Raw genomic sequence first — 15,816 nt, forward strand, 5'->3', positions numbered from 1 at the left:
TAAAATAAAATTCAGACATAAATGCAAATGTTTGTGTGTATGTATACATATGTACAGAAAGCATTATAGTAGGCTATAAGAAATTATATGATTTAAAATATTGTAGAAGATATAATTACATAAAATCTTGATGTATTATTAAGTGAAATATGTTATATAACAGCGTGTAAGCAAAGTATGGTTCTATTTTTTAAAAAATAATTATGTATAGAGGTATAGAAAATGATAAAAATTGGCTAATGGAAGATTTTCAGTGGTTTTCCTATTTTAGTGGAAATGATTGGTGATTTTTATTTTATTATTTGTGCTTTTTTACTTTTCTAAGATTTCCATAATCAATATCCCTCACTTTTTATTCAGAAATTAATTTATTTTGGGAGCAATTTGGGTAGTTAATTATAAATTGGGGATAACTTAACTGAAGACTTTGAAACCAGCAAAGAAAACCTTTCAGATCATTTATGACAAGCCCTTCCTCTCAGTTTCTGCTTGTCAGTTCCTAGAGTTTAGTATAATAGGATCCAAACTAGAAATAAGAGTGCCTGCTTCCTGTTGTTTTTTGTTGTTTGTTTTTTTTATGGAGTGTTTTCTCTCTCCCCTTCTAAAAAGGATCTGTGTTCCTAAGGTCTCTGTGCCACCCTCTCTGTTTCTTCCTGCATACCTGGTGAAGCTCTGCAGACTTCTGTTTTTCCAGATGTAACCTCTCAAAAGTGATAAACTCGTTAATTTGCCAATCTCACATGTTGGATATAATGCTTATGATAAAAGATAATAGATTTGAAAGTGTCTTGTAAACTCTTAACACTTCACACATGGAACAATCCTGGTTAGTGAGTAACCGGCAGGGAGCTCTGTTTCTGTGATAACATGTGCATTTTATCTCACTCCTTTGTTTGTGTCTCTCTCCTTCTCACTGCTACCTCTAGGGTAAAACACCTCAAGACAGAGCACAGCAGGCCGGGGACCCAGATTTGGCTGCTTACCTAGAAAGCCGCCAGAACTATAAGATCATTGGCCATGAGGACCTGGAAACTGCTGTTTGACCCTGGTCGGTGGGCCAAGAGAATGTGAGTAAGCAAATCACCTGTGCCCTCCTGGCAGTCGGCAGCTCCCTTGGAAGAAGCTGATGGAATCCACGTATCTGTCTCTCTCCTGCAAGTATCTATCTGAGACCATGCCACCGGTTTTTAAGGGCTACCAAGATGAACATGATAGCCCATTGAGAAGGAGGCAGGCTACCTGGAGATTTGTGGAATGCCATTTCCACAAAATTTGATCCTTATTGCTTCCAGCAAGTAGCATGAACTGTGTTCACCTGTATAATTTATTTTACAGATTCAAAGGATGTTTGTATAAAAGGCACTGCTCCCTCCTCGCCCCATGCATTCATTTTCCCCCCATCCCACAAAATTCTACTGTAATTACCATCAACTTAAAAAAAAATATGCTATCTCTTCTCTTTACATTCAGTCTTTGAAGACCTCAAGATTGTCTGAAGGTCTTTTAAAAACCCTCTGGCTGTTCTGCAGAAATATTACTATAAAACCACTTCCATTTCCAAGACTTAATATACTGAGACTACTTAGTGACTCTTTGCATGCCTTCCCATCCCCCTCCTGTTTCATCATATAGGAGCTGGAAAGTGCCACATGGATAACATCAACTTGTGGGCTAATCTCTGAGGTCTGGTGAGGTGGCATGGGAGCTGTCTGTGCTCAGAGGTACCTCAGAAAGGTTACCCAGGGGTCAGCCCAGGCTGCTGGGCTGTTGCCGATAGCCACGCAGGACCGGTTCAGCTTGGGCTGTTGGTACAGCTCCGTACTGCCTATGTGTAGCCATCTTTGCCTTTTGCTGCAGTAGAGATGAGCAAAGGATTAAACAAAGGCCCATAGCTAGTTTGCAGAACCACTCAATTTCAAGTGCTGTTTAAATTGCAGGGCAGAAAACCGTGTGGGAACTGTGGTTACAGGAAATGGAGCACTCTAACAACGTTTACTTCTAGTCTTTGTTGAGTGATAATAGAAAGCAACCTAATCGGCTTGGGAAAAAAGAGAAAACAGCAAAAGCAGAAGTAGCAACATATGTCAAGATAATACACTCGAGCAAGAAAACAGTCATTGGAATGTTGCACAGAGGCTAATAACTATAGACTCTTGGATCCAGCAGGGAGAGGGGGTCCATTTAAGGTTTCCTTCTAGGTTTCCTTTTCATGATTTCAAGGAAGTCTTGACCCAAGGACAAGGCCTTGTTTAACATACCCCACTGCCAGATTTCCAGAATGTCTGGCTCTTTCTGATGGATGCTTCATTTATTGCTTGTCAGGTCTCGAGCACATACCTGAGAACCCCATTTCCAAGTATGGGGTAGTCTAATATATTCCTTTCTCTGCAGGCAGTTCTTAGTGCAAACCACTGTAGGAGTCTAGCCAGAAGTGTCTGGTAGTGGAATTGCAACATCTATTCATGCCATGGATCAGATGGGACTCTGTGATAACTAAAATATCAGGAGAAAAAGTCTTCTAACATTCTGTCCAAATGTCTACTTGACTTGGGTGTAAGTCAAAAATAAAAGCAGGTGTTCAAGGTTTCACTTCTGGCTAAATCTGGTATCTCCTGAGCTTCCTCCATTTTGCTTCTGGACACAGCAAATGGTCCCGTAGTGTTTCTGCTTGTGACCATTAATGATCATTTCTCTGCGTTTAATGTAAAGGACCAGTGGCGACATGCTGTTTGTTTGAATCACATCTTGGTCACGTATCATCATTTTGAAAGTGTGGATATAATATATACTGTATTAGGTCAGAACTGTCTTTCGGTGGACGGGAATTTTATTGAGCACAGTTTCTCCTCAGTCACTTCGAAACCAAATTTTGGCATCACTTCCAGCTGTGGGAGAATGGGTTGGCTATGAGTAATCTGTTTCCATCTATCAGCCTCAGACCTGGAGCTCTCTCTTGGATCTTACAGTGAGGGAAGGAGGGGCTGCTGTAGATTGTTTCCAGAAGCTGAGGGAAAAATATATGCTCCAGGAGAGTTTAATTACTGAGCTTCTGCAGGGAGTGTTTCAGTTGGTGGGACTGTCAAGGAAACATTGTGATGACAGAAATATAATATAATCCTTAAAACAGACTGGTATCTGGCTTTGAATGGTGCCTTCCATTCCCTGGATTGAGCCAGACATTTGGCCAGGCAGGCAGTTACCCAGCTGCCACTATTGGGATGAAGAACTCCGTTTTCATCAGCTACCATCTCAGATTTCTCTGTGAGTGCTTTAAAGCATCCCAGAGAAAATTTAGGGTACAGGTGGCTATGGGCCAATTCAAATAGTTCCAATGGAAGACACAAATAAACCCCTGGTATGAAGACTGATGAAGTACTGACTTCTGTAAGGGTCCTGGTGCATCTGGAAACTGTTCAGGAAAAAAAAAAAAAAAAAGGCATTAGAGTCCTGCAGTATTGATGGGGAGCAATATGTGAGCTATCTCTTTGAAAAAGCAAACACCTCCAGGATTTGGGATTTAAAAAAAAGGGGGAGCAGAACATATTTAGTGGCTTCAACATTGAATCTACCTCCTGTGGCATTTTTTTTTTTAATTGATTGCTGTGTGTGAAAGTTTGGGCTTTAGAAAGAGCTAAAGCCATATGGTCCATGAATTTCCATCTCAGCTTAGGTATTTTGTATCCCCTTTAGTGGGCCATGAACCCAGCCAGTGGTCTGGTCCTGGTCTGAAGACCCACATAACTTGGACCTATAAATCTGTACCTATAAAAATGCTATTATAAAGCCTGCGGGACAGTTCTGCAAGGAGTGGCCGCCTAGCTAGCTGGCATTACTGTGTTTAACTCTTCATGGGTGGCACTGTCCACTCTGTGATTCCACTTCCAGATTAGGCTGGTAGAGAGATAGAAAATGGAGAATTACTTAAAGACAACATTCTGAACCATAAAGGTAGTCATTTTTGGAACTTCACATTTCCATATTATGCTATTAATGGAATACAGCACAATCAAGCTGGGCTTTGTCACATTCGAGGACTTGATAAAGAACAGAATTGCTGAACCAACAAGGGAATAAGCACCATAACTGGGAATTTTGCTTTGAGATTTCTGGTTACCTCAACAGAGGCGATGGCCGAAAACCTGTGCAAGTTCTGAGATGGAATTTAGCTGGTAAGTGCCCAGCTGTGAGGTTGTTCCTGACTGGTGGACAGCCTCTGAGCCCCATTGCTGCATATCTTTTCATAATTGCTGCAGATCCGTGGGTGTCAGAGATACTCACCGTGTAGTTCCTTTTCATGTGGACCTGGTAATGGTCCCTTGCCTAAAGGATTTCTGAAATTTAATTGCTAGAATCCCCATGATATTCATGTCTTAGAAAATGTGGGGCAACAGTTTTCATTTTGTGACAAACTGATTTTATTAACAGTATTTAGATTTCTTTTTATTTATGAGAGTAGCACATGCTGTTTGAAACAAGTCGTAATACCCCAGAAGGGTATCCCATGTCATGTCAAGGTATCCCTCTGTTCTGGTGTCCGGTCTCAGTCCCCAGAGAGAAGCACTGTTCACATTGATGAACACAGTTGCTTGTATGTTACATCAGAAACACCCTGCTCACACACTCATGTATGCACACACACATTCACACACAAATACAGAAGTCTGTTTGGATACATAGATGTGCCTGTGTACCATGCACATACATGTATTGCATAGGTTTAAAAATAGAAAACAGTGGAAAAGCACATCAGTCATCCTTATATGTACAGTTAACACCAACAGGCAAAGAGAGTAAGGTAACAGAATTTTCATTTATTTTTTGTTTCCATCATTACTGAGCTTAGTTCTGTCACCACATCACTATAGTTATATGTGACATTTGCTATTGGCTGTGTCATAAAATCCATGACCAAGCATCTGATAATTATTTATGTTGATGTCCACAAAACACAGAACCTGCTTCAGCCCTGGGGCTGGTGTGTGCTATTTTAAGGTCTCAAATAGAGAAAGAAGAGTTCTTTCTTCTCTTGCACACACCACTTTTTAAGGCTGAGTTTACAAGACTAACTCTTCTTAGATTGCCTAATGATGTTTGATTAGGGCAAGCTACTGGCAGGAAAGGGTAGTAACTCAGATATGGTCTGGATTCTGACCAACTTGTCTTCCAGTAGGAGCAGCTAATGAAATCACCAAGAACAGCATGATATTTTATTTGATTATGCTACTTAAAAATAAAATAATTTGTGTTAAAATGGCTCATCATAACCATCAAATAAAACTACTAATTGCTCTACTTTACTAAATTATGTTCATTTTAGGAAAAAATAGAATAGCCTCTCTTAAATGAGTTCTCAATTACTGTTTAATGTTTATTTAATATAAAAGCCTCTACCCACATCTCAGGAGAATAGCCTGTGAATCCTCAGTGCTTCTCAACTCCAACAATAATTTTGTCACACAACTGCCAAAATCTTCCACAGACGTTATGATCAGAGTGGTTCTAAATAAAATTTCCCTCTGGAGCAAGTATCCATGTTGCCCAAAGTACAAGTGTGTGTCCACTGACCTTGTCATCCAATAGAACTGCAACAGGCCTGCTAGTGAGATGTCATCCATGAGGTCCAGCAAATTTCTGTCTTGGTCCTGTGAGAGCTCACAATCGTGGCTGCTGCTTCCACACACAATGGTGTAGACAGCATGTCCCCTTGGCACATGGATCATACATGTGTTGTACCTCTGATGACCATCGGTGGATTTTAGGCTGTCTTTCACAGTTTAAGGGGAAACCTAAAAAAGAATTAGCAGGAAGTAGTGCCTCGGACAGCTTATTCTCCCAGTATATGAGATTCTTTTTGGTCCCAAAAAGAAAGAATAATCCTTAAGGCATTCAATCAATTATTTTAAAGTAGAAACTTGAATATAGGAAGATGTCCCCATGACGAATAGATTCCCTGTCTATTTGTATATTCACTCAATCCTTATGCATGCAATCATATGTTCATGAATCAATCACACTTGCACATATTTAATCAATTATTTGAAAAATGTTTGTCACTGATGCAGGCACCAAACTAAAGACATAACAATGAATGCAAGGGACAAACTCTTGATTTCTTGAAGCTGGCAGTCAAGGAGGAGAGATAAATTCCAATGGGAAAAGTTCTGTGAGGGGAGAGCCCCAGGGCCCCCTACCAAGTTCTGAAAGTTCAGGGCTAAGCTGTATTTGTATTGGTCAGCAGTGTTTTAGGCCTATAAAAAGAAAATTAACTAGGAAAGAAATGATATTTTGCATTTCCATTTTCTCAGAGTCTTAAAATGTTTTTAAAAATGTGTTTGAAACTAAGACTTTACATGAAACTTAGGAACTCTACTGAAATAAGGGCTGAAACTCATTTATCCCAGCTCTTAAGGGCAAAACTTGGAATAACAAGCAGAGCTTGCAATGGATCTTGATTAAATATAAAGAAACTGAGCTATAAATTTCCAAATAATGCACTGGGCATCCTTACAGAGTTCTAAACTTTCAGCCCCTGGGAGAATTTAAACAGAAAGAACTTGACCATCTTTAAGATTGTTCTGATTAGGGATATAGGATCTGAGGGGCCTGGATTTAGATTCTGTAATTTTCTGTGAAGATTTTTTTAAGATGTCTTTGTTGAATGGCAGGATTTCATTTTAAAATTTCATGAACATCTTGATTTTTAATCTTTAAAGCACTACTTTCTACATGAGAAGCTTTAAAATATTGGGGGAAACAGCCTTTTAGTTATCATTTAAAAGTTTTCTAACCACTAAGCATGAATTTAAGAGCTAGCAAAAAGAAAACATACTAAGAGGTCTAACTTCATTCAAAATACTTCTGGAAGCATTATGGATTTTGACATATTCTTAGGCATTCTCAAGTAAAATTCTATTAGAAATCCATCTTACTGTTCATTCAATATAAAAAAATGCACTGTGATTTGATATTCTTAAGTTTAGAGTAATTTTATATAACCACAGAAGAAAATTCTGCCTACAAGATATTTGGGAGCAAAGTAAATGTACATGAGAGGCAGTCATGGAAAATGCTTGGCTTCTACTACCAGCACGGTGATTATAAGGAAGAAACCAACTACAGAAGAAAGAAAGTAGTAATCTAGGTTTTCTCTCAACTTCAAAAGTTTCAACCTTTAGAGCCAAATGGCATCTGAAATGGAAGCTTCTGGTAGAGGCTCTACTGAGACTATCTTCTTTCTCAACTCTTTAGTGAAACACATATATAGCTTTTAATACAATAGTTGAATATCAAGTCTATACTATTTCTTAATAATGATTTTCATAATGTTTAAAAAAATAGTGGTTTGGCATTTTAATGTTTTTTTTGTTTGTTTGTTTTTGGCACTTTTGAGCTTCCATACAACCCCAGGAGATGGATAATGCAGATAATACATTCTAGATGAATAAGCTGAATCTTGAAGCAGTGAATTCAACTCACATAACATCATTTAGCAAGTGAGAACTGCAGCCAGACCTGAGGTCTTTAGAAATTTCAGATTCACCTGCCTATAAGAGAGGCTTTCCAAGTCGACAATTCTCCACCATTGCCTTCAATGATATTTTACATTGCTTGTTCAGATTTCCATACTAAAAGTGTTCCTCCATGAAAGAAATTCCTACCTAAGATCCCATGGCAGAAGTTGGTTAGAACCAAGGGAGAATGTGAAACAAAAAATTCAAGAACTTTTGTTATCAGAGAGAGGCTTGCCAGCTTGCACATATTTCAAGAAAAAAGCAGGTCGAATGGATGGCATGGTGGATTTCATGAGAATAAGTTAACACTGAAGGTTTATGACTCCTCTACTTTATTTCTGATTCTCAGTGTTTAAAAAACATGAATACTATTTTCCCTCCTTGGAGAAGGATATTGGAATGAAGCTCTCTCAGATTTCTGTACCAAAGAGTGTCAAGAGTGGCCCCATCAATCACGATGCTATTGCTCTGTTCATGGGTGGGCACACAAAGTTCATCACACATGTGGTCACATACATAGAGATCTGAGACACCTACAGGAAATGATGCTGTACTTGAACTGGAAGAAGCAGATAATATTTTGCAATTCTGACTTTCATATTTTACCAGGATCACCTATGGATTGGCTGGTGAATATGTACAAGGATGTTAGACCTGGAAAGAAGACAAAATAAGGAATAAGAATGTTTGGAGGAGACAGGTTAAAGAATACTGTGAGATCAGGTTCAGTAGGGCAATTTTAGAATGAAACAGGACACAATAGAACAAGAATGGACGTGAAAAGAAGGTGACTTTATTATGTAAGGATTTTTTTTATTCCTAAACATCACACACAGGAAAATAAGTTGGGCTTTTTCCTTTTTTATTTTTATTTTTTATCTTTTTGCAGTGCAGGAGAGGGAACCCAGGGCCTCGCATGTGGTAGGCAAGCACTCTACCTCTGAACTACTTGCCCAGCCCCAAATTGGCTTTCTAAAAACAGTTGAACACTGCTACGGTTTCTTCTAGTATCTAAGTGAAGATTGAATAACCAACTCAGGGATCATGTAAAAGTATATTCATATCTATGAGGGACCTTGGACTAAAAAACCTACAGTATTTCCCACATTTTGATCTCTATGACTTTAGACTGGAGTAGACCTCAGTTAGAGTTCATTCGCTCCCAGGTAACTGCCAAATAGATGGCCATGAAAGCATTTTTATAAAAATGTCAGTCATCGAGAATATATCCAAAAGCCTTTGGAAGCATGTATTTCCCTAAAAATTTGGTTTGCTTGTACACAACACACACACACACACATACACACACACACACACACACACACACAGACATGCACACATGCATATTTGCCAATTGCTTCCTTATCCCCAAATCTGAAAAAGATGTTTCTACTGAAAATAAGAGATTTAGTGTTCCTTTTTCTACTTACTGCCCATTTGTTTGATGTGTAGAGTTGGGATTGGGACTTGGAGAAGGGACTAAGGATTTGTATATTTTCTGGTAATAAAGAGGCAGGGAGGCGTTTTCTATGACTTTTTATTATTAAGTAAGACTGAACCTCATATCACTAGGCTAATGTTTCTATAATGTTCTATTTAAGGGGATTACAGTTTTAATCCCTCATCTTCCCTCACTTCCATGATGGTAAGGACTGAATCCCCAGATTTCAAGCAGTAGAAAGAGTTCACTCAAGATGATTTAAGAAATGGGGTCCCACACACAGAGTCCTGCTCAGAGAACTCCTTTCACTTCACTCCCCTTTCTCTCTTGCCCCACTCTGTGCCCCTGACTTGGGAAGGAAAAGGAAAAACAGAGTTGCAAGAGAAAGAAAAACAATTCTCAAGAGTAGTACAACAATAAGACCTGCCTGTTAACAGGGATTCTTGTGACAACTCAAAAATGATATACACCCTTAGCAAAACAGATGCCTGTGACGATCAAACTCAAAAAATATAGAAAACAGTTAAAACTGTGTAGGGTGACTTCAGGGAGTACAGTTGGAAGTGTTTCAATTTATGCGACTTAGAAGAATTAGTTTTTGTGTGGAATATAGGCGAAACAGATCAGGTAATGTAGGAACTTTTAAAGAGGTTACAAAGGGTTGGGTTCTTTGTTGAGCATCGCCCCAAATGATCACAGGAACTTAGAACCATCTGTAGACTTGTATTGGTCCACAACAAAATTTGAGAAAAATATGGACAATTGAGTGAGTGTTTCCATAAATCTAAATATATTTACTTGTTAAAAATTCAGAGATTGTGACTTTGTTATTTTGGGGTTTAAATATAACTTCTTAAAAACGATAGACATAAGAGATACTTACAAATGACTTTATTTATAAAAATAAATTTAAAGCACACACAGATGGTAGCCCTAAGTCAGTCTGTTTACTCCATTTTTTTTGTTTCAAATTTATAGTTAATTCTCACAAATATGTTGTTAACCTTTATTTTTAAGATACGTTTCAGCCTTGATAGTTACTGTAGCTTATATAGCGAATTCACCTAGTTCTTGACCTTTTCTGTTTTATTAACAATAACATTTTCATCTGCCACCCTCTCCACCACTCCATTTGTTGGATTGGGGTGCTCATCACATGCATGCATAATTTCCAATGCAACAAGAATTTTGATGCTTGCTGGCATTCTGATGGTGGGTTGGGTGAAGTAGGCTCTTGCTGTCCTAGGGAATGACACTTAGAACTTTTATAGACAAGGTATTCTAATGCAATAGGATATTCCGCAAAGCACATCTTTGAAAAGTGAGGGGGGTCCTTGTCAGTCTCCATAAATGCTGACTTGGCTCTTTAAAAAAATTGCTAGTGATTAATTGGACAACCATGAATCTGAATATTACGTGGACTCAGCTGATTGAAAGGGAGGGAAACCATGCCTGTCAGGAATTAAGGTCCACGGGACAATCTTAGTTCCATAGAATGAATATTTGATTTAATTAGATTTCTGAGTGGAAGATATAGTTCCTGCACTTTCAGAGTACCATAGGCTATTGGGTAGGCCACTCGCAAAGGCTACATCTGTAGGAAGAGTTGCAGTCATATTTTAAAGGGCTCTTTCGTGGTTTCTGATTCTGTCCTATCGCATCCCAGAGCTTTTTGCAAAGCTGCCAGCTGGCAGGTGGAATCCCCATAATGTAGCAGCTGTGGCAATAGAAAGAGGAAGTTTTATTTCCAGGTAAAGTGGGATCCAGACAACATGAAGTGGAGGGAAGGTGGGTGGGGAGGGAGGGAGGGGAAAGGGAAGAATGGAGTTTTTTGTAACAAAGTCATAAAATATTTTTCCCTAATTTTCTTGCATTTCCTATTTATATAAAGAAACTTGATCACTGTGTTGCTCTACAGAGATTTTCAATGGAATTAATTTGGGAGACTGAAATAATCTCTGAAAAAGAAATTAACTAGTTACGGTTACTTTTTGGACACTTTTTCTGTATTGTGAATTGTGTGGAAATGTACAGAATAAAAATGAAATATATTAATCTGTTTCTTTTCTACTGTTTCTGTCTGTTAGATGGAGTAGATATGAATGCTATTCTTAACCATAGTTTAGTTAGATTTTCTTAGGAGGTAAGCAAAGTGCTGAATTGTAGGTAGACAAAGATGAACAGGTGCCTAATGGGGCAGAAATATTTTAGAAAATGAAAAACTACTTCCAAAATGGACTAAGGCCAGATCTACTCTCCTACCTCAACAACAACAACAACAACAAATTATAAAAGAATGACAAGATACTAAGCCTCAGGCAAAAAGAGGCACTGATTCCTGAGAGATGAGACTCAAATAAGATAAACCCTATAATTACCCCATTTTACAGATTTCAGAGAACTTCCCAGAAGTGATTCAGGAAGGGTTAATTCAGGCAGAAAGAGGAAGATTTCCTGAATAGGGAGAGAACAAAGAGTTTGGGAAATCAAAGCAGCCAAAACTCATGACGAAGAGTGTCAGAAAGGAGATTACACAGAGAAATAACCCCACAGATCTGCGGAGACTTTTCCTTAATCGTTCAGTAGAGGGCTGAGCAGAGTAAGCATGTGAGGAAAATGCCTGAGGCTGGGTAAAGAAAGGCTTAAAGGGAAAAGTGCCCAGAGCTCACACGCTTGGTAATATTGCCTGTTGTCACCAGCTGGCTGTAAAACTCGTAATTCATAAGGTAGTGAACACTCAGGTGGGTCTTGACTCACTTATAAGGGATAATTAACCATAGGCTTAAAGTTGTTCTGATCCTGCTTAAGTTATCATAAAACTAACATAAAATCGGTTTCAAGCAATTGGGCCTTACTATTATACAATAAAGTAAAATCAAATCATCCAAAAGCCAATGCATTAGGCATGCAAAAAACAGAAAAATAACACATTTAAAACAAATATAGTCAGTTAAAACTAGCCCAGAACTGACACAAGTATTAAACTGAACAGAAAATGACATCAAAATGGTTATCATAATTGTATTCTAGATTTTTTAAGAGTTCAAGTAAGACATAGAAAATATTTAAAATACATCAAGATTCTACAGATAACAATAATAATATAGGAGGTTAATAATATACTAATGATTAAGAGTACATTAGACACTATAGAAGAAAAGATTAATAAACTTGAAAACAGCAGTAGGAAATATCCAAAATGAAATATGGAGAAAGGGAAGGATCTTAATAATGCAAACAAACAAAAATCATTTGAGATATGAGACTTCAGTCATCTTTATATATATATATATATATATATATAATATATTTACATATATGTATATTTAATGGAAATCAAATAAGAAGAAGCAAGAGAAGGGGAAGAGAAAAGATGCTTGAAGGAATAATTGCTGGAAACTTAAAAAAAATAATTTCTCATTAGAAATGACACAAGCAAGAAAATAAGAGAGAAATGTCTGTAAAGTGTTGAAGGGAAAAGATAATATTAGCAAGTTATAATTCCTTAGCAGCAAAAATATCAATAGTTATAAAATGAAAAAATTTACAGACATATAAAATCTGAAAGAATTGAATACCAACACACCTGCACTATTAAAAATGTTAAAGGAAGTTCAGACAGAAAAAAACTGTTGCCATATAAAGATATATATCTCCACAAAGGAAAGTAGAGCACTGGACATGTAAGTACTTAGATAAATATACAAGATATTTTTCTTATTACTGAAATTTATTTAAAAGATAAATGAAATTGGGTGTGCTGGTGCATGCCTGTATTCCTGAAGACTTGGGAGGCAGAGGCAGGAAGATCCCAAGTTCCAGATCAGCCCCAGCAAATTAGTGAGACCCTGTCTCAAAATTTAAAACTAAAAGGAGCTGGGGATGGAGCTCAATGGTAAAGCACCACTGGATCCAATCCCCATTCCAAGAAGGAAAGAGAGAGAGAGAGAGAGGGAGAGAGAGAGAGAGAGAAAAAGAGAGAGAGAGAGAAAAAGAGAGAGAGAGGGGAGGGAGGAAGGAAGGAAGGAAGGAAGGAAGGAAGGAAGGAAGGAAGGAAGGAAGGAAGAGCAAAGATAATTTAAACCCAAAAATATTATTTTTAATGACAGTAATGGAGGAACTGCGGAGTAAAATTTATGTGAGATGATAAAAACAGGTAAACGGCAGGAGTAGGTTCCTCCTTATCAGTATTGAATGTAAATGAATTAAACTATTAAAAGGGAAGAGGAATGGATTTTTAAAAATTACTTATCTATGTCCTATCAACAAAATACTCCCTTTAGATATAAAGATATAATTAGATGAAAGTACAAAAGATAGAAAAAAAAAAGGTAATTCTGTGCAATTACTAAGTAAAAGAGAACTGGAATTAGATTATTAGACAAATGGATACCCTGTGTACATATATAACTATATGACCAGTGGGATTCTACATCATGTATAACCAGAAGAATGAGAAATTATACTCCATTATATATGATCCATCAAAGTGCATTCTACTGTCATGTGTAGCTAATTAAAACAAATACAAAATTTTAAAAAATAGTTTGCAATAGACAAACAAGAACATTATATATTGATGAAAGTTTGAACACATTAAGAAGATAGACACACGTAACAACAGGCACCCAATATATGTGAAGCAAAATTAAGCAAAACTGAAGGGATAACTAGATCTACAAAAGTAGTTTGATACTTTATACTCCATTTTCAATAATGAATTGATTTCTAAATAGAGGATCAACAAAGAAATAGAGAACTTGAAAGAACCATAAACTGACTAGATCTAACACATATAAGAACATCATACCTCACAAACAGTAGAATATACTTTCTTCTCATTGCACATGGAATATTCATCAGTTGGGATCACATGCTAGGTCACAAAACAAGTTTCAATAAATTTTATAAACTGAAATCTCACAAAGCATCCTTCTAGACTACAGTAGAATAAAAATAGAAGTTATTTATGGAAGGAAAACTGTGAATATGTGAATACTCTTAAATAATTAGTAAGAGAAAGGAATCACCAGAGAAATAAGAAGATGCCTAGAAATCAATGAAAATGAAAGTATATTATGCTTAAATTTATGGATTGCAATGAAAGCAGTTCTCAGAGGAAAATGAAAATGGGAAATATCTACATCAAAGCAAAATCTCTCTAGGCACAGTGGCTCATGCCTGTAATCTCAGAGATTTAGGAGGCTGAGGCAGGAGGAGTGCAAGTTCAAGGCCAACCTGAGCAACTTCATGAGACCCTGTCTCAAAATAAAAAAGACTGGGGATGTAGCTTCATGATAGAGTGCTCCTGGATTCAATTCCCAGTATCAGTCAGTCAATCTATCAAATAAATAAAATGAAAAAAAAAAAAAAGAAAGAAAGAAAAGGTTGATAAAATTGTTAAGGAAAAATATGCATATCCAAAATGTGGTTGGCAGTTTCATCTCTCTTCAAATTTGATAGAACAGGAGAGAAGAAACAAATTCTTCATACAAAAACTTGTACTCAGATGTTCCTAGTGACTTCTTTTTGCAATGGTCATAAGCTGGAAAAAAAATACAAATGTCAATTAAAAGTGAACATATAATCAAATTGTGGCATATCCCAACTCTGGAATACAAATTAGCCATAGAAAGGAATGAGCAATTAAAAGAAAAGAACCACTTATTCACACCAACATGGATAAATCTCAAAATAATTAGACTGATTTAAAGAAGCCAGACGCCCCTCAAAATTAAAAAAAGAGTGGTAACAAAGGGTAGATACTGTCCGATTCCATTTAGATAAAACTCAAGCAAATACAAACCCATTTATAAGGCACAGGAAGCAGAACCTTGTCACATGGGTTGGAGGCAATAGGGAGTGAGGGAGGAATTACATGGGGCATGAGGAAACTTTTAAACTTTTTAAGGTGATGGCTTTGTTCATTGCGTTGATCTCAGTGATGGTTACTCGCGTGTAAAAATATGTCAAAACTGGTAAAATTTACACTTTACTAAGTGATCTACTGAATGTCAACTATTCCTTAATAAACTTGTTTTAAAATCAAACTAGTCTTTGCATTGAACTAATTTTAAAGGTGCCTTTTGGTTCTTTAAAAGGTGCCTTTTATGAAGGAGATACATCCTTTGTTAATAAGATTGTAAACTACAGCCTCTTGGTAGCACTTTTGAAATAGGTTGTTGGTTCTGATACAAACAAGATGCAGAGTTCAAATAAAGAGCAAATGTTACCCACCGGAAGTCAAAATCCACCTCAGATTTGAGAACACTTGGCTGTCACATTTCCAGACATAATGAAATACCAGAAGATGAGACTATCCGTTTATTAAAAGTGCAGAGAAGTTTGAGTTCTATTCTCTAAAACCAACCAACCAACCAACCAACCAACCAACCCCAGAATACTCATTCACTACAAGCTAGGATCAAAAGATAAAATGGTCTTTAAACATGGCTAAAAATAAATGTCCTGTGAGAAGAAAAATGTTCTTCTTTAAACAGACCTTCTTACACTGAATGATTTTTCTTGGATTATAGCTAAATTCATACTTAAGTGTGCTTTTCCTATATTTCATATGGTCAGATTTTGTTATCAGTAACATTATCCTCACAAATCATACAGAAATTCTTTCTCTTTAAAGACTTACAAAAATGGGTTGGGAACTTCTACTATGCAATAAATTACTTCTCCCAAAATGCAAACCCAACCTGTGGTTCATAGCTGCTTAGAGAAGGGGCCACGGGTGGTGAAAAGTGTAATATTTTGGCTCTCATTTAAAGAAGTATATTTCCTTTGCTAAAGTAAAGTTAAAAAAAAAAGTAATGAGGAAAGAAAGAAAAAATAACTCCTTTAGATAAAATGCTC

At 37.0% G+C, this 15,816-nt stretch overlaps 1 protein-coding gene across 2 annotated transcripts in view; it reads left to right on the forward strand.

The window, feature by feature from the left end:
- The window catches only part of Dgki (diacylglycerol kinase iota), a 428,083-nt gene extending 417,359 nt beyond the window's left edge, over positions 1 to 10,724 (forward strand). For both annotated transcript variants that reach the window (XM_047561379.1, XM_047561380.1), the window contains one exon: positions 927 to 10,724. In XM_047561379.1, the coding sequence (XP_047417335.1) occupies positions 927 to 1,043 (117 nt within the window). In that variant the 3' untranslated portion in view covers positions 1,044 to 10,724. The remainder of the gene's footprint in view (positions 1 to 926) is intronic.
- Positions 10,725 to 15,816: the final 5,092 nt, after the last annotated feature.

The sequence above is a fragment of the Sciurus carolinensis genome, chromosome 8 (genome assembly GCF_902686445.1).
Source record: "Sciurus carolinensis chromosome 8, mSciCar1.2, whole genome shotgun sequence".
Lineage (NCBI taxonomy): Eukaryota > Metazoa > Chordata > Mammalia > Rodentia > Sciuridae > Sciurus > Sciurus carolinensis.